The sequence below is a fragment of the Acomys russatus genome, chromosome 11 (genome assembly GCF_903995435.1).
Source record: "Acomys russatus chromosome 11, mAcoRus1.1, whole genome shotgun sequence".
NCBI lineage: Eukaryota > Metazoa > Chordata > Mammalia > Rodentia > Muridae > Acomys > Acomys russatus.
This window is the reverse complement of record NC_067147.1, coordinates 7,565,655-7,585,270: the sequence shown is the minus strand read 5'-3', so window position 1 is coordinate 7,585,270 and position 19,616 is coordinate 7,565,655. Positions and strand designations below refer to the sequence as shown.

General features: G+C 53.4%; 1 protein-coding gene across 1 annotated transcript; it reads left to right on the top strand.

Moving 5' to 3' along the window:
- The first annotated feature begins 7,742 nt into the window (after positions 1 to 7,742).
- LOC127195402 (tyrosine-protein kinase ZAP-70) lies at positions 7,743 to 19,246 on the top strand. The gene is made up of 12 exons (XM_051152786.1): positions 7,743 to 8,171; positions 8,797 to 8,957; positions 15,320 to 15,458; positions 15,574 to 15,658; positions 15,741 to 15,784; positions 15,913 to 15,964; positions 16,261 to 16,453; positions 16,827 to 17,033; positions 17,510 to 17,702; positions 17,795 to 17,935; positions 18,034 to 18,146; positions 19,108 to 19,246. Exons 1-12 carry the CDS (start codon positions 7,770 to 7,772, stop codon positions 19,229 to 19,231), a joined length of 1,854 nt encoding a protein of 617 aa, XP_051008743.1. The 5' UTR covers positions 7,743 to 7,769; the 3' UTR covers positions 19,232 to 19,246.
- Positions 19,247 to 19,616: the final 370 nt, after the last annotated feature.

Here is a 19,616-nt window from a genome sequence, read left to right as displayed (position 1 = left end):
GCGAGCAACCTGCATGGTATGTACCTGGTTGTTATAGTTGCTTGCTGCTCTCATTAGCTCATGGAGGTCTGAGGCTCTCATCACAGATTCTGGAAACTTCCATGGGGGCCTGCAGTACCTGGACCACCTCACATTGACCACCCTGCTCAGGCCCCAGGACCATAGGATGTGGGGGAGAGGGGCTGGGGTGGTTGTCACTCTGATATAGAGCCGGTTGATGTCCCTGTGCCTGGGGCCAGCGGCTAATCTCTGGAGATGTTTTTGGTACTGACTTGGGCATTCCAGGTCTGCAAAGGATCGATGTCAAGGGTGCTGTCAAACATTCTGCCACATGGCTCAGCTCCTCCCTCACAGCCCCTCCACTCTACAGGGCCCTGTCCTGTGTTGCCTCCAGTTTTTCTGCCTTCCTTCTGCTGTTCTATAGCTTGAGATCCAGAGGCAGAAGCCGCCTTGCTCAGGGCTCACCCAGTTCCTGGCACCCAGGCAGTGGAAGCTGGAGTTGAACGTCTGACCGCACTGCAGAGGGCGGAGGGACGTCGTCCCACCGACAAGACACTCAGAGTGCTGGATTTGGAGACCATCGCTGGCCCCCAGCAGCCCAGCGCTCTAGGTTTTAACAGTCCAAGTAGCTCCACTGCAGTGTTGGGGTCTGCAGGGACATGGAGTCCCCAGGGAGTTGGCTCAGAGTCCCAGCGTGCTACTCTGCATGCATGTTAGATGGTGGCTTCGGTGCCAGTTTCTGCTGGATCTGAGAGACTGTGGCATCAGCCTCTCGGAGCCTGAGTTTTCCCAGCCGAGGGATGGGAGTAGCGGTTCCCCGTGGGGCAATTGTGCTGAAGTTAAATGGAGTAGGATCCTGAAGGACACCACAGAGCCCTGTGAGGGACTTGTTCTCTGTGTGGGAGGAAGCCGGGGGGGCTGTAATAAAAAACTGGCTGCTGTGGGATGTGCCTCGAGGAGCCAGGCACAGCCAGCCACAGCCAGGCATGGCAGAGCTAGCAGACCTTTAGGGCTGGGATGTAGGGGGTGGGGCTGTGGAAGACTCCTCCTCCCAGCTGCCTGGTGCAGAGTGGTGGGAATGTGTGAACCACAAGCTTTCTTCTCAGGCAGGGGTAGCTGGAACCCTGAAGCAAAAGGCCAGGACAAGGGCATGGCTGGCCTGCACTCCTGAACATGTCTTCTCAGTCCTGTGTGCCAGTGGGTGAAGGCCCCAGGCCTAGTACCCGCCCTTGTTGCCCACCAGGCTCTGAAGGAGTGTCCCTGTCCATCACGACCAATTATAGTCCTTGGCTCCCTAGTGTTAGTGGCTAATGCAAAATCCTGCATTTGCTGCACACGGGGGACAAAGATGTCGACATATTGACACATGAGTTACCAGTGATGAAGGACAGTGAGCTGGCCTTGGAGCGGAGAGGGAGGGCGGGGGGCGGAGCTGGGTGGAGTGGAAGAAGAGGGCACGTGAGCAGTGCACACACCCTGAGCGTGGACCACGATTGCAGCACCCCCACAGAGGGACTTGAGCAAGCACACTGAAGGAACCAGGCGCTGGGCTTGGCACTTGGAGTCCTGCAGCTCCCCAGTTCTGAACATCATCCCTGGCCTTGTCTCAGAGCAGTGGGGAGCCCAGCTCCCTGCCAAGGTCCACCTTGCCATCCGCTAGGAGAGCCAAGAACCCGTGACTTAAATCTATCCTATGTCAGGGAAACCAGGAAGGAGCCGGTCACCCTCTGTGACATGCTCGGTACGTGTACCTGCAGTCACTGGTGTAGAGTCTCGTAATCAAGATGTTACCCTGCTGTGACAAATACCTGTCCTGTGCCTGTTGTGAGGAGCTCGAGGTGGCCTAGGGATTAAGAGCTTCAGGGGGACTTGGGGCAAAAGCTGTGGGGTCCGTGGGAGACAGCAGGGACAGCAATTCTAAGTAAGAGGGAATATGTGAGACAGAGAATGAGGACTCATGACTGGAGGCCCAGCACTTGGGGGTAGAGGCAGGGGGATTGGTTTATAGAAAGGCCTTGTTTCAAGAAAAACAAAGTGTGTGTGTGTGTGTGTGTGTGTGTGTGTGTGTGTGTGTGTGTGTGTGTGATGGGTTGGGGGGGTAAGGCTGGGAATATATTGGAGTGGTTAAAGCTTGTCATACCAAGGTGGTTGTTGAGGGCAAGGCCAGCCTGGTGTCAAAGGTGGAGTGTGTATCTCTTTTCAAGTAGCAGGACACAGCCTGGTCTTCACCATCACCCAGGGTGCCTTTCAGGAGGCCCTCTGGTCTTCACTGTCGCCCAGGGTGCCGTTCAGGAGGTCCCTTGGTCTTCACTGTCGCCCAGGGTGCCGTTCAGGAGGCCCTCTGCTGTCTACTTCCCCGGCTACTTGATGCCACTGGACTGGGCAGGTTTTTCCAAGTGGCGGGTGACAGTCACAACAACAGACATATTGGGGTAGGCACATGGAAGGCCGGTGGGGTCCCTGGATGCAGGGATGATGTTCTGGACATGGCCTTCATGCTCACAGTCCCCCAGAGGGACCATGCAGTCTTCCGAGTGGTGGGGATGGCATAGACCATGGTTATGAGTTCCTGGATAATGTCAAAGGTGTTATGGGTGACATTGGCCAGGGCGCTGACCTGCTGGTGCCTCAGGAGGCAATGCTGATGAGCCCAAATGAGTCATCATTCTTCTTCTTCTCCTCCTCCTCCTCCTTCTTCTGTTTCTCGAGACCGGGTTTCCCTGTGTAGCCTTGGCTGTTCTGGACTGGCTTTGTAGACCATGCTGGCCTCGAACTCACAGCGATCCGCCTGCCTCTGCCTCGCGAGTGCTGGGATTAAAGGCGTGCGCCACCACGCCCAGCTGAGTCATCACACATCTTGTGGCTCACACCTCTAGTCAACACAGGGGCATCAGTCTCAAGGATAGAGATGGTGACATTCGTGGGTCCACCCTGTAAGCGTGCCTTCCTTATGGTGGATAAGACACCGGTAGAATCCACAGCATACTCAGCACCAGCATCACCCTGCTGGAGGTTGGTGGGCAGGTGACCTTCCTGCGGCTGCTGAATTTCGCACCCTCAGCCTGGACTCTGCCATGGATAGTCATACTGGAACATGGAGACCTTGTAGTGAGGTCAATGAAGGGGTCATGGATGGCAACAATATTCACTTTGCAGAGTCAACGGCAGCCCTGGTGACTAGCCCAAGCTGGCTGTGCCCATTTACTCTGGCCCTCATGGGCACGGGAAGGAGCAAAGACCACAGTGGGCTTCTTAACCTAAGCCTTGCCTGCTTTCCTCACCTGACAAAGCCTTTGGGTCAGCCCAGGCAGAGTCCAGGGTCCTGGGTGATAGGGGACAAACTGGCCCCGAGTCTTGGGAGGCTGTAGGTGAGCCATCTCTTGGGAGCAGCCATGCCACACTGGCCTGGCCTGGCTGCCAGTGGGAGACAAAGACCTGCGCCACTGTCTTGTTCCTAGGCCTTCATCTGCTGCCCTTTTCTGGCATCTTCTACTGGTCTCAGCATCTCTGGCTACAAAATCCCTAAGGCCTTGGTCACCATGCTGCATGAATAAGGTGAGGATGGCCGGGCATGGTGGCGCACACCTTTAATCCCAGCACTCGCAAGGCAGAGGCAGGCGGATCGCTGTGAGTTCAAGGCCAGCCTGATCCACAAAGCTAGTCCGGAACAGCCAAGGCTACATAGAGAAACCCTGCCTTGAAAAACAAAAAAGCAAAACAAACAAACAAAAAAATAAGGCGAGGATGAAGTGGATGCAGACACAGGGATCCCAATTTCTGGGCATACCTGCCTGTGCGTGGTTGTCACAATGGCTGTCACCAGAAGTGGGACAGTGGATGGAGGAGAAACAGGATGAACTCCTGCCTCTGGGCCACTCTTGACTTACTGCTTTGACTAGACCCTGGGAGCCAGCTTTCCCCAGCTCCTCTTCTATAACCAACTTCTGACTACCCAGGCTGCACCTGTGGCCATGTGGGACAGAGCTGCTCAAACCATGTGACTGACAGCTTCCTGCCACAGCTTCCTGCTCCAGAGACCAGCCTTGTTACCAACACCCCCCCCCCCCAGACCCCTCCCTCCTACCTGCCACCACACTATCCTGCAGTCTAATATTCTGTAAAGAAGTTTTAGGAGTCACCAGGAAGTGCTGGCTGGGTCTGGGGAGATGGCAGAGAAGACCAGGACGGGTATGCTCAGTAGAGCAGTGCGTGGATGGATGCCTGGAAGTGGGTCTGAAGGAAAGCAAGTGACCCAGTCTGGCTGGAGCCGAGGGCGGAGGAGTTTCGATCCAATGAGGGAGCCATAGTAGGTTCTTGAGCAAAGGAGGCCATGGTGAATAATCACCTAGGAGCAGCTTGCAGACCTCAGAGCTCAGCTCAAGTGGAGACAGACTTCAGGGGGGGCTCAGCTAACCACAGGCACTCTGTGAGGGAGATCTGCATCTCAGTTTGTATTAATAGAAACGGTCGGCAGAGATCAAAGGAGGTGACGTGATGGCAGCACGAACCAGGCTAGAGATCTGGCAAGGGGCAGACGGGAGGGGGGGGGGTACAGCCTGGGTAACTACTGACAGGGTGACTGAGTAAGGGGGCAAGTGGGAAAGGTGAGAGGGGGAGAGAGAAGGAGAGGGAGGAAGGAGAGAGGAGGCAGAGAGAGGGAGAGGGAATGAGAGAGAGAGGAGAGGAGAGGGAGAGGAGAGGGGAGGAGGGGAGGAGGGAGAGGGAGAGGGGAGGAGAGGAGAGAGAGAGAGAGAGAGAGAGAGAGAGAGAGAGAGAGAGAGCAAACACACAGGAGACATCAGGGCCAAAGGGGCCAAGTCAGAGAGTTTGTAAGGACCAGAGAGATCTGAGACCACACAGAGAGAGGGGACATGACATCCATTACTCAGGGAACCTGGCATGGGGGAGCTTGCTTGTACCTCCCCCTGTAGATGGTGTTGGAGCGGGGGTGGGGGGGCAGGAGCAGGAGACCAGGCAGGGAGAGAGGGTGGGTGGGAGTCTGAGAGGTGGAGACAGGAGTGGAGCAGATGTGGCCATTTCATGTTTTCCTGCTTCGGTTCTTGTTGAGTGTGTGAACATGTCTAAACCTCCCAGCTGCCTTCCCAACCAGCACCCTGCCTTCTAAAATGGAGGTAGGTTACATACAGTGCTGTCTTCAGACCACCCCATGGAAGAGCTCTGGTCTGACAAACGTGTGCAGTCGAGAGACACTAACTTAGTGAGACTGCCCCTGTAGTTGCCTCTCCCTGCTGCCACGGACATGGGCTCCACCGCGCAGTTCTGACGGGAGCCCGGTTTGCAGCCTTGGCGTCTGCTTTGCTCACTCTCTGTGCTCTGCGCCTTCTGCTCAGTAGACGCCTGCTTCTCTTTGCCTGTTGGGTAGCTTGCCCATCACTTTCAACTTTCGACAGTTATGAATAAAATCGGTGTAACACTCCCATGGAGCCTTTTCTATTAGGTTCCTTTTTTTCTTTCAAGGAGCCTGTAGCTTGGTGACTTGTTTTAAATAGTCTCATGGAAAACTCCCTTAAAGACTCTTTTTTTAAAAGGTTCCCTTGTGGATGGAGAGATGGCTTGGCGATTAAGAGCATGGGCTGATCTTCTAAAAAGACCCAGCATCCACATGGAGACTCATAACTGTCTATAACTATGTCCCCTTCTGATCTCCGTGGCCACCAGGCACATATGGTGCACAGACATACATGTACATAAGACATTCATATACATAAATGAAAATAATTTAAAGCATTAAAGGATCATCCTTTTTCTCCCTTCCCTCCCCCTTTTTGCTTGCTTGCTTGCTTGCTTGTTTCTGAGACAGGTCCCATCATCTCAGCTGTCCTTATCTCTGTATCCCACTGGCCTGGAATTCAATCCTTCTGCCTCAGTTTCCCAAGTGGGCATCACAGGTGTGCGTCACCATGCCAGCTTACGCATCACCCTTCTCCAGGTGGAAACAGACTACATCATGAATCCTGTGGGTTTCTGATCATGCCTCGCCACTAACTGTTGGGGTGGGGCAGTCCACAGCTTCCTAACTGCCCTGCATCTGTGCCGTGTGATCGGCATCCCTGGCTGCCCAAGTATCTTCTTCAGCATCAGTCCCCAACCTTGCTCATCCCTGGACACGCATGGCAGATGCAGCCTTTCTCAGTTACCAAGCCTGACCTTATACCCGGTTGCTTTCTAAGACAGACACTGAGTCCCTTCCTCATCACAGTTTAGGTGCAGGAGGCCTTCCTGTGTCAGCTCAGTAGACAAGTAATTGTTATGATGAGCTGTTTTGTTTTGTTTTTTTCCAACATTGCACAAAAACAAGAGCACAGAGAGTGGAGAGCATGAGCTGTCTTCCCACACTCACCCTGGAGGCTGCAGGTCCCGGGTTGCTCCACTTGTCATGGAGACCGGCCCCTCATTATTCACAGATTCCACATGTGAGAATTCACCTGCTGGCTAAACTTTGCAGTCTTCAAAACGATATGGTGCTTTCCCACGACTTGCAGATATACACAGAACGGAAAGAATGTTGTGACCCCATGACCAGGGAGCATGAGCAATGTGGGGCTCTGCTTTTTTCTCTGGGGTGGCCCACTTTTTTGAGGGAGTCTTCCTGTGTTAGGCAGATCCAGCCCAACAAGGTGTATCTAATCAGGTGTTTTGAAACACACACACACACACACACACACACACACACACACACACACACACACACACCTTACAGCTCGTCAGAAGTTCAAGGCCAGCCTAGGCTGCACCTTTAAGCCGGGTGTGTTGGTGCAGGTTTATAATCCCAGTACATGGAGAGGGTGGAGGCAGGAGGATCAGGAGTTCAGTCTCAGCAACATAGTGAGTTTGAGGCCAACTTGGGCTACATGAGACCCCACCTCGACCCTGACTATTACCCATCTCTCTATGGATGGATATTCAGATTAGTTCATGCTTTCTGAAATTGGTTTGGGAAGACGGAGCAATGGGAATTGCAGAGACAAAGAGCACCCACTGTGAAGTGGGTAAGGCTGTAGCCAGGTTCCCTGATGAGCTGTTTGTTAGCCTTGTTCTGCCCCCCCCCCCCCCCCCCCCCCCGCTCTTCCCCCTCACGATCTCATGCGGTTTTGGTTTTCTCTGTGTAGCCCTGGCTGTCCTGGAATTCCCTCTGTAGACCAGGGGCTTCAGATCCACGTACCTCCGCCTCCCGAGTGCTGGGATTAAAGGCGCGTGCCACCACCAACCTGCTTCCTCTCATGTTTTCTGAGGAGGTGGTTCTTGCTCTGGGCGCAGAGGAGGTGGCCCTTCTAGCTACGGGAACCTCTTTTCTCTCTAACAAAACTCTGACCTCAATCTGCACCAGTAATGGTCATCCCTGTCTGTCACACTTCTGACTGCTGCCTCCTCAGCGTGTGTGACCTTGCAGAGGGCAAGCAACGACAATACCTTATGTATAATATCCTTAATACGTGGCCTGAAATGCAGAAAGGGCAACATGTGTTTGGGAAACAAAAGGACGGTTCAGGCATAGGGACCTTTGGGGTGTCTGGACGTTCTGTGTAAACATCTCTAAAAAGTCAGAAGTGGGTTTCAGACTCGGATGGGTGCCCGGGACACAGCTGCTCCTCTCTGGAACTGACTTCAGTGCAAAGATGAGGCGCCGCTGGCTATATCTCACAGGTGCCCATCCTTGTGGGTTCTCTCCGGCCCTTATGTCCAGGGTTCGCAAAGGGCTGCGGGCCCTGACGCTCCGGCATCGCCTTCTGCTCCCACAGGGCCTGGCGATGCCCGACCCCGCGGCGCACCTGCCCTTCTTCTATGGCAGCATCTCGCGCGCCGAGGCTGAGGAGCACCTAAAGCTGGCAGGCATGGCCGACGGGCTGTTCCTGTTGCGCCAGTGCCTGCGCTCCCTGGGCGGCTACGTGCTGTCGCTGGTGCACGACGTGCGCTTCCACCACTTCCCCATCGAGCGCCAACTCAATGGCACGTATGCCATCGCGGGCGGGAAGGCGCACTGCGGCCCGGCCGAGCTCTGTCAGTTCTACTCGCAAGACCCCGACGGACTGCCCTGCAACCTGCGAAAGCCATGCAACCGGCCGCCGGGCCTCGAGCCACAGGCCGGGGTCTTCGATTGCCTGCGCGACGCGATGGTCCGCGACTACGTGCGCCAGACCTGGAAGCTGGAGGTCAGGAGAGGCCAGAGGGGGCGTGGCCGGGACATGGGCGGGGCCTGGGGGCAGCATCGGATTGTGGTCCCCAATTGCAAGATTCTCCAAAGGCCTGGGATTTGGAGAGTGCTGAGGTCTTGCTTGAACCCATGACCTTGAAGGGGGACGTGTAGGTCTGGGGTTGGTGGCGATGGTGGCAGTTTGTCTTGTGCAGCCTGAATGATGCTGTGATGCTCGACCATCTGTGAAAGGCCGAAAAGTGGAGGTGCTTCCTGAGCTAGAAGGTGCTAGAGAGGACCATGAGGGGCGGGCTCGTGGCCTACAGTAACATGGCGGACAGGGACTATGGGCTGTTCACAGCAGGTGCGATGCCTGAGGGAGAGATTGTGTAAGATCTTGAACCTGATGTGCTTCAAGTTGGGGCTAGAAGGTGAAGCTTGGCCATGGTGCCTCCCTGGTAGGATTAGAGAGGAGACCTTAGAGCTGGCGGAGGGTCCCCCAACAGCTTGCAGACGCACCCTAGTGGTGCTTGGGTGGATGGGTTTCTCTTAGGAAACCTGGGATCTGGAGAGTGTGATGCAAGCGCGTTGTGGTGGCTGTCCACTCGGCCAGGTCTACAATGCTCCTCTGCCCTCTTTCTTAGGGTGACGCACTAGAACAGGCCATCATCAGCCAGGCCCCACAGGTGGAAAAGCTCATTGCGACCACAGCGCATGAACGGATGCCCTGGTACCACAGCAGCCTGACTCGCGAGGAGGCCGAGCGCAAACTCTATTCCGGCCAGCAGACCGACGGCAAGTTCCTGTATGTGGGGCATGGGGGGTCTAGGTGATGAGGGGCCAGGGCTTGTTGGCTGTGATCTCGGGGGCTAGGTGGGCCTGGAGGGCTACGGTGTCTGTGTGCACACGCACGGTGGTACTTTAACATGGTAAAGTCCTCACGGGGACTCCAGGGTTGGTGCACCTGCTTTAGCTAAAACCTCGCTCTTGTCATCCGTGGGCTGGGTATCAGGCAGTGATATGAACTAGACAGAGGTGACTTTCTGAAGGAGATAGGGTCTTAACGAAACCCTCATCAGACACTGATAACTGCCGTGTGAGCTGGGTGGGAGGGGCCCTGGGGTATAAAGTGCTTCTTGCCAACTTGGTGGCAGGTGCAAAGGCCCAGAGACAGGAATTGACTCAGCATGTTGGAGAACCACTGAGGCCAGTGTGCCTGAGGCCACCAGCGACGCGGGTGGCCCTGGCTTTTATACTGTGACTGTGGCTAGTTGTGGAAACAACCAGCTCCACCTGTCCTACAGATGTCAGTAGTGTCTGCCCAGGACCTGCATAAAGGATCATAGGAATTAATATAGGTCTAAAGCAGTAGTGGGAGCAAGATGGCCCTAGATGTCAGCCCTTGTGTTTCTGTGTGTCTGAGCCACGGCTGTGGTCATGCGGCTATTGGTGAGTTTGTTATGGTCCGGGACACTCTAAAGTTCTTGTAAGAATGCTGCTGGGCGTTTGAAATCTGGTCAGGTGCTGCGCTCTCACTCAGGTGTGAGTGTTTTGTGTATAGATGTTATCCAGATTTTGCCATCCAGACATGGAGAAAGTTGGTGCCTGCCTCTCACTATGACCCCAGGAGGCCCAGAAGTCTCTTACGACAATACCCAGGGCCTCCCTTCTCATGAGTGCCTGAGTCCTGCAGGACTGATGCTCAGCATCCTTCCCCAGGCCTATTCCTTTCCCAGGACCCACTTGGAGGAACTGACCCTTGATCTCCACCACACGCCGAGGGCCTGCAGTTCTCCCCAGAGATGCCATTCTCCTCAGGATTCTGTCAGTAGCTCAGAGTGTATGCAGGGCTGAGAGACGGGCCACCAGTTTAGAGTATACACTGCTCTTCTAGGGGGGCCTGAATTTGGATCCCAGCACCCACATGGCCTGACTTCATCCACTCATGGCTGCAATTCCAGGGGGGTCCAACACCTCTGGCTTCCTCAGGCACACTTGTGCTCATAGGCACATACCCCCCACCCCCCCACAGAATTAAAAATAATAATCAAGTGGATCTTGAGGAGAGGGGACGTGGGGTGTGGAGGGGGAATGAGAGGAATAAAGGGAGGGGAAACTATGCTTGGGGTGTATTGAAAACAAAATGAAAATAAATAATGAAATAATAAATCTTAAAAAATACATATGTGATACTTCAATCATACCTGACAGCGTTACACTGTGGACTGGAGGGATATTTCTAATGCTTTTGAGGGATGTGGTGTTTTCCTCCTTTTTTTTTCTTCACATGGGGACTGACGCCATGACTTTGCCTACTGTAGGTAAGTGCTCTACCACTGAGATGTATTCCCAGTCAGTCTTGAGGGATCTCTTAAATGCTGGCGAAAGATGATGTGCCGGGGCTGGAGATTTACCAGTGCTTAGCATGCACACAGCCCAGAGCTCAGTCCTCAGCACCATAGTTCTAAAGAGGCTAATGTTCAACTTAGAATACAGTGGGTTTTTTATAATTTAAAAGATATTATTTTTTAATTATGCAAATACATTTGTATCTGCATGTGGTTATGCTCTCATGTATGTAGGTGCCTGAGGAGGTGAGAGGTGTCAGATCTGCCTGACACTAGAGTTATAGGCAGCTGTGAGTCCCAACTTGGGTCCCCTGGTAGAGCAGTGTGTGCTGTTGCTGCTGAGCCATATCTCCAGCCAAAGAAGACAGTTTTTGAGAAACTTAGGTTAAGCCCCCACCTCCTGCCTAAGAGGAAACCTTTGCATTTGTATCTGTTAGCTTTAGCTGTGTAACAAACTGTCCCCAAATTTACTAACTTAATCCCACCTTATTTTTACAATTTTGTGGGTCAGCTCAGCTGGGTTTCAGCAGGCTGAAAGGGTGATGGAACACCACGACCAAAACAAGTCGGGGAGAAAAGCGTTTATTTGGCTGACACTTCCACATCACTGTTCGCCATCAAAGGAACTTGAAGTGGGAAGGAACCTGGAGGCAGGAGCTGATGCAGAGGCCATGAGGGAGTGCTGCTTACTTGCTTGCTCTCTGGCTTTCTTATAGAACCCAGGACCACCATCCCAGGGGAGGAAGTGCTCACAGGGGGCCCTCTCCCCTCAAGCATTAATTAAGAAAATGCTTTACAGGTTTGTTACAGCCCAGTCGTATGGAGGCATTTTGTTAACTGAGGCTCCCTCCTCTCGGGTGACTTTAGCTTGTGTCAAATTGAAATGAAACTATCCAGTACATGTTGTAAGTGGGATTCTGAGCTACGACTGGTTGCTGTTTAGGGGAATTCTACTGCCCAGAGGTGAAGTTTGCAAACTTTTTACACAACAAAAGCAGTTTAGGAGAGACAGGCTTGGAGCTAACTGAGATAACAGAAATCCCAAGAAACCAGAGATAACAGAATCAAACTGGTGTAGAGGCCCAGTGCTGCGGGAGAGCATGGTGGTGGTGGGGGATGTGCAGTGCAGGATTAGAGCTGGCAGAGAGACAGCACAGTTAAACAGTGGCATTATGAGGGACAGTGACTCATTTAGGGGAAGGTCAAGAGAGCAAGAAAAACTATGAAGAGCCAGATTCCTGGACAATTAGGTAAGGTTGGCTTTGGATGGAGAGCCAGGCAGATCCTCCTTGCTGGCTCTTATCAGATATTACCATGCCTGCTTGTTTCCTGGCCCGTTTGGTTGGAGTACAGTTGTCCACCCTTTCATCTGAGGCAGTGCCTGCCTTTAAAACTAAGATGTATTTGTTGAAGGCAACAGATAGGTAGATTTCATTTCTTTCTTTAAAAAAAAAAAAAAAGATTTATTTATTTATTATGTTACAGTGTTCTGCCTGCTGGCCAGAAGAGGGCACCAGATCTTATTATAGATGGTTGTGAGCCACTGTGTGGTTGCTGGGAATTGAACTCAGGACCTCTGGAAAAGCAACCAGTGCTCTTAACCTCTGAGCTATCTCTCCAGGCCTGGATTTTGTTTCTTGATCCATTCACTCAGTCTGTGTCTTTTGACTGGAGAATTGAGGCTATTGATATTTAAAGTTATTATTGAAATGTGTTCATTGGTGTCATCATGTTATTGAGTTTTCATATTGTTTGTGTTATCCGTGGTATTTTTTGTTTTAATACTATGGCTTTGTATCTCTTTCTGAAGCCTCTCTGCTGTGTTCATTCCTCTCTTTAGCCCCAAATGAGGTTTTCTTTTCTGTATTTTCCTTAAGTTTGACTGTACAAATACAAATTTTAAGGCTGTTTATGTTGCAGGAAGTTTTCTTTCTCACAGGGTCTCTCTGTGTTAGCCTTGGCTGTCCTGGACTCGCTTTGTAGACCAGGCTGGGCTTGACCTTACAGTGATCCAGCAGACTCTGCCTCCCAAGTGCTGGGATTAAAGGCATGTGCCACCATGCCTGGCAGGAGTCAGTCTTATAGGACATGGCATGCAGTGCTCCAGGCGCTTCCTGCTTTCATAGTTTTTACTGGCAAATTATCTTATTCTCATGTTTTTTCCTTTATATGTAACTTGTGTTTTTCATCTTGCACCTTTCACTATACTTTCTTTGTTATGTACACTTAGTGTTTTAACCATGACTTGCCATGGGGACTTTCTTTTCTGGTCTTGTCTATTTGGTGCTCTGTGTATGTGTTCTTTGTATCTGGGTGGGTGTTTCTCTCCTTCGTTTGGGACATTTTCTTCTATGATCTGCTGAAGGTCTCCTCTGCGCCACTGACTTGGGATTCCTCTCTCTTAACCACGCCTACAATTCTGTTTGCTTGTTTGTTTCATAGTGTCTCAAATGTGCTGTGTTTGACTTTTCTCATGTCCCTTGTGTGTCTGGTCTAGACCCTCCAGTTTGGCTTCTTCCTTTTCATTCAGGCTGCGTGTAAGGCTTACCTCTGAGTCTTCTAGTTGGGCTTTTCAATGTCATTGTCTTCATTTCAGTGTGAGTCCTCTTCAGTGTTTCTATCTCCTGACTGAATCTGTTCTCAAGCCCTGGACTGCCTTCATCGTTTCCATCAGCCTCCTGCTTGTGTTTCCTGGGGTATCACTCAGGCAGTTATTCTCCTTAAGCTTTTCCTCCATAATTTCATCGAGCTGTTTCTTTGTGTCTTTTAAAAACTTCTTTGAGGAGGTTTATGATTGACTAAATTATGTGACCTGGAATTCATCTAGGGCAGTGGTTCTCAACGTTCCTAGCGCTGTAACCCTTTAATACAGTTCCTCATGATGTGCCAGCCTCAACCATAAAATTATTTTGGTTACTACTTCATAACTAATTTTGCTGCTGTTATGAATTGTAATGTAAGTATCTGTGTCTTCCAATGGTCGTAGGCCACCCCTGTGAAAGGGTCTTTCCATCCCCAAAGGGTTGAGAACTGCCATCTAGGTAATTCTCATTGGTAAGCATTTCTACAGGACTGGTAGGTTTTAGAGAAAAGATACTGCCTTGATATTTCATATTGGTATTCTTGTGATGAAATCTGGGCATGTGAACCTCCTTTGTTCTGATCTGTTATGGACAGAGCAGGTTGGGGAAGAGGAGAAGGTGTGTAGGGGAAGGTTGTGTCTAGAGGTTGGAAGTAGCTTGGGTGGACAGAGGGAACTGGGCTTCCCGTTCCAAGCCTGGAGTGTGGGGGTAGATCTGTGTGAGTGGGAAGGTTGAATATAACTTGGGAGAGTCCTGTGGTTTTGGGAATAGGCAGGGACAGGCCAAGCCTAGAGTTCTCTACAGTGAAGGCCAGACTAGGCTGTGCACTAGTGGTGGACTCAGGCTAGATCTAGTGTGGTATAGAAAAGGCATGGATGAGGAGGTCAGGGGTGTTCACTAGGCTAGACCCTGGGGGAAGTATGGATGGAAGGTCAGGGGTGTTCACTAGGCTAGACCCTAGAGGAGGTATGGATGGGGAAGTCAGGGGTGTTCACTAGGCTAGACCCTGGAGGAGGTGTGGATGGGAGGTTGGGGGTGTTCACTAGGCTAGACCCTGGAAGAGGCATGATGGGAGGTCAGGGACATTCACTAGGTTAGACCCTGGAGGAGGTAGGTATGGCATGTCAGGGGTATTCACTAGGCTAGACCGTGGAGCAGGTATGGATGGGGAGGTCAGGGGTGTTCACTAGGCTAGACCCTGGAGGAGGACATAGGAAGTCTGTGTACCTAGTGGGGTGGTGAAGGTGGCTCAGAAGGGACCTATGGGTAGTTGCAGGTAGGGCAGGACCTCACAGAGGCCTAGAGCTTGGCTGCAGTGCAGGTGCAGGTGGCCAGACTAGGCCAGGGCACTGGTTGTGGGACCCAAGTTATGGAAAAATAAGGACTGGGCATTTGGGGGTACCCAAACAAGGGACCTCTGACTTAGCATAGGTTTTATATTTTACAGTGCGACACTTCATTCCAAGAAGGCCACACCTCCTAATCCTTTCCAAACGGTTTCTGCACTGGGGACCAAGCATTTAAATACATGAGCCTATGGGGGCCGTTGCCATTCAAACCACCACAGTAGCTGAGTGTCAGGCGTGGGTGGTCAAGTATTCTGTGATACTGTGCTGTCTGAGGTGGTGGATGACTTTGTCATGGGGTTTCATGTGAGGCTGCCACTGTCTGATTCTCAGTATGTGTCTGGTGTGTGTGTGTGTGTTTGTGCGCGCGCGCGCGTGAGTGCATGAGTGCACATGGGGATGGTGGCCATTGTTTGTATATGTGTGTGTATATATGCAGGGATTATGGGCCCCTGTGCCCCTCCACAGTTAGCCAAGTGGATGGCTGAATGTACTCCCAATTATTGGGCACCCCGAAAATGACTGTCCCTCAGCGGGCAGCAAGTGTCTCTGTGGAGGAGCAGGTGGGTCCTGTGGCTGGGTACCCCACCTCCAAGGCTTCATATCCACTGCGGGTCATCAGTATTCCCCTGGGAAGATATTTAAGTCTGCCTTTGGATTACCTCATGTCTCCTGTACACTCAGCGCTGCCCTCTCTGTCCTCTCCCCAACGGTCACCATGAGGCACAGAAGTTCGGTGGCACCCGACAGTGGCACCCCCATTCTCTGCTGCTGCTGCGTCACGAGGTTCTGGGCATGTGGTGCTCCGTGGCATGCATGTTAGGAGAGGGAACCGAGGGAAGGAAGTGCCCCCATGTGCCTGTAGAGGGTGACACCCTTCCTCCCACTCAGGCTGAGGCCCCGGAAGGAGCAGGGAACATATGCACTGTCTCTGGTCTATGGGAAAACTGTGTACCACTACCTCATCAGCCAGGACAAGGCCGGCAAGTACTGCATTCCCGAAGGCACCAAGTTTGACACGCTCTGGCAGGTAGGCCACCCATGTTCTGATGAGAACCCTGTGATGTGGTGCTCAGCTCCTGGGGCGGGGTGGTTGCGGGGAGGAGCAGGCTGAGAAGGCTCCACCTGGCACCCCCTCTCCACAGCTGGTGGAGTACTTGAAGCTGAAGGCGGATGGACTCATCTACCGCTTGAAGGAGGCCTGCCCCAACAGCAACAGCAGCACTGCAGGTGAGGGGGGCAGAGGCAGAAGGCAGGCAAGCACGCAGAAGGCCCACCTCCCATTCTCACTGTTCCCTGTGCTCCCCAACAGCTGCTGCACCCACTCTTCCAGCCCACCCATCCACATTCACTCAGGTGAGCCAGTGGCACCTCAGAGTTGAGATGTGCTATGGAGGGGACTGTCCCTGGGGTGTCCTCAGCAGGGATGGGACTCCTAAGAGGGCTGGGTCTGTCTAACTGCTGCTGCCCCTTATGACCTTTAGCCTCAGAGACGTGTCGACACCCTGAACTCAGATGGATACACCCCTGAACCAGGTGAGCTGGCAGAGGCAGAGGTTTGGGGTGAACCCAGGCCCAGATGAAAGCAGGGTCCCTGGGGCTGTGGGACTTAGCAAGAGACGACCAGGCCAGTGTCATAAGTCTGCCCCCTATGCAGCCATGTCTATGCTTGCGCGCCCGTGTGCCTGGTGCATGCTGACACATGGGGGTGGGAAAATCATGGCCCACGCCATCTGTCTGGTGCTGAGCTTCCCTTGTCCCAGACACCCCCTTCCTGTCCCCCGTCCCCACCGTTTTTCTGACCTGGGGTGCATGACTGTGTGTATGCCCAGCGCGCCTAGCATCCCCAGACAAGCCGCGACCGATGCCCATGGACACGAGTGTGTACGAGAGTCCCTACAGCGACCCCGAGGAACTCAAAGACAAGAAGCTTTTCCTGAAGCGGGAGAACCTCCTCGTGGCTGATATCGAACTTGGCTGTGGCAACTTTGGCTCAGTGCGTCAGGGAGTCTACCGGATGCGCAAGTATGACCGACCCCTGGGGGAAATCAGCCTCAGGGAGCAGCTGGACAGCTTGCCTCAAGGGTGGGGGTGTGACATGCTGGATGGTTCCCTGGGAGTCCTGGGGACACCTGAGAGACCCTGGCCTGTGATGGGAGGGCTTAGCTGAGCTGAAGTCATAACAGAGGGGGTGCCCCTGTCCCCTGTGTTGACAGGCTATGACATGCATGTTGGTACTCCCTGGGAAGGTGTCGTTAGCTGAGGTAGTCCCAGGCATCGCTGGGGGTGGCAGCAAGCCAGAGGGTGTACCACAGAATTCAGGGGACAAGAGAGGCAGGTGCGGCGGGTACTTGGCCGGTTCACACCACACTGCGCGTGCGGCCACATTCCTGGGCAGGAAGCAGATCGACGTGGCCATCAAGGTGCTGAAACACAGCACGGAAAAGGCTGACAAGGACGAAATGATGCGGGAGGCCCAGATCATGCACCAGCTGGACAACCCCTACATTGTGCGGCTGATTGGCGTGTGCCAGGCTGAGGCTCTCATGCTGGTCATGGAGATGGCGGGCGGTGGGCCGCTGCACAAGTTCCTGATTGGAAAGAAGTGAGCCTGGGGGTGCTGCTCACAGGGTTGGGGGCTATGGGGACAGTGCACACACACACACACACACACACACACACACACACACACTACTACACACACACACTAGTGCGCGCACACACACACACTACTACACACACACTCTAGTGCGCACGTGCACACACACTACTACACACACACACTAGTGCACACACATACCAGTGCACACTTGCCTTTACTCCTTCATGGACATGCCTGCCCTATGCGTAGTCTGATGCCCACACTCACACCGCAAAGCGGAGCTCCTGACTCTATTTCCCCATGTGTACCACTGTGGTGATAGCAGGGTCTGTGCCCAGGGCTCCTGACTGCTGCTTACAAAGCAGCATCACTGCCATCTAGAGCGTTCTAGATGACGGCCCCCCTCGCTGCCCAGCTCCTCTGTGCTGCACTCATGCGCACGGGGGATGAGGCTGACTCTGCCCTCCCTTCCGCCCCAGGGAGGAGATCCCTGTCAGCAACGTGGCTGAGCTGCTGCACCAGGTGGCCATGGGTATGAAGTACTTGGAGGAAAAGAACTTTGTGCACCGCGACCTGGCGGCCCGCAATGTCCTGCTGGTCAACAGGCACTACGCCAAGATAAGTGACTTTGGCCTGTCCAAAGCACTAGGTGCTGATGACAGCTACTACACAGTGAGTGACACCCCAGCAGTGCCCAGGAGGAGGTGGGTGGTGGGTCCTGGGATCCCAGGGGTCTTGTCCTAGCAGCGCCATGCCCTTCTCAGGCCCGCTCTGCAGGGAAGTGGCCTCTGAAATGGTATGCACCGGAATGCATCAACTTCCGAAAGTTTTCCAGCCGTAGTGACGTCTGGAGCTATGGGGTCACCATGTGGGAGGCCTTCTCCTACGGCCAGAAGCCCTACAAAGTAGGCTGGGAAGCGTTTGGCAGTGGTGGGCTGGGTACCGGGCACCAGTGTGAGGGACCCTGGTCTCTCACACATGCCGTTGTCTCTGGCCTGAGCAGAAAATGAAGGGCCCCGAGGTCCTGGACTTTATCAAGCAGGGGAAAAGGATGGAATGCCCGCCAGAGTGCCCACCCGAAATGTACACACTTATGAGTGACTGCTGGATATACAAGTGAGTTTCAGGTGGGGGGCGGGGATCTAGCCATACAGCCCTGGGCCTGAGAAGTCCTTGTGCCCAGTCAGTGTCATATGAACTATCCAGGATCCGCAGCCTTTTCACACTCTGCCTTTATGCCATCCCTACCTGTACTTGGTCCCCCAATTTACTGGCTTGCAGTGCAGCCATGGGCCCTGCTGCCACCAGCACATGGATCCTGCCCTTCTAGATCACCACAGTCACACTGTCACCAGCATGATGTGCCAGCACTTAGTCCTTAACCTCTACCAGCCAACACTCAACGCCTAATGACGCGGGGAAACCACCGCTGGCCCCACACCTTAGCACATCCAACTCCACCGACCAGATGATGAGCCAGACACCCCGACACCCAAGCAAGCCAGCCAGCACCTTACAGCGATTACAAAACACGACACTCCACAAAACGACAGCATTGACGTTGAAACAGTTCAACGGACAGGGATGGGTCCATTTGTCCTGTTTCACCTTGTGGTAACCCAGCCTCTCTGGGAATCTCAGTACAGCCAAGGCAGATCCCACCTCACTACCAAGAACCAGCTCCCCGCTGGCCAAACCTGCTCACTGTTCCATAACCTTCACCCCAAGCCACATATCCACTCCCATGTAAGCGTGTGCCTGGCCCACATCCCCAACATGGCTGTATTTGGTCTCCCTGCTCCCTGTGGGCTGTAGTTTTCACTCTGACTTTCAGTGCACCGTTTCTGTACCCTCCTGGACAATTCTCAACACCATACGATTATCTGTGTTCCATAAACCAGCAGCTCTGCTTATTTAAGGGTGGGCACCCCAGCATTCCATTGCTCTCACCAAGGAGACCTCATCCAACACCACCCCCACACACTGTTCTTCTGAGCTCTGAAACTCTACCCTAACTCCTCACCCCTTAATACCTTCCTGCCCCTTGGCTGATGTGGGTGCTGGGTCTCTTCTACAGGTGGGAGGACCGCCCTGACTTCCAGACTGTGGAACAACGCATGCGCAACTATTACTACAGCCTGGCCAGCAGGGCCGAGGGAGCCCTACAGTGTGAACAGGGCGCTGAGGCTGCTTGTGGCTGAGCCCCAAGCCGCCCTACCAGTCTTTCTTCTGTAGCCTCACCCTCGGGCCAGGATGGGCTGTGTTCAGGAGCACTTGAGACCTCAGGTCCACAGCCCTCAACGGTTTCCTGTGATGATCCTTTCTGCATGGGCTGAAGATGCTGGGGTGATGGGCTGAGGGCCCGTGTATGCTCTGTTTCTGAGTGGGAGCTAGGAGTCCTCCAGTGGTCGCTATCAATCATTGGAATAAACTCCACTTCTCTTTCCTGAGTGTCTCTGTCTTTTCCGGGCCAGGGCCAGGAGGTTGGGAGGCAGTGGGCAAATGAAAGGAACCAGTAAGAAAAAAACTTAACAGTCTCCTCTGTAGGTCCAGCCCCATAGGGACCCCACAGGCGAGAGCTGGCAT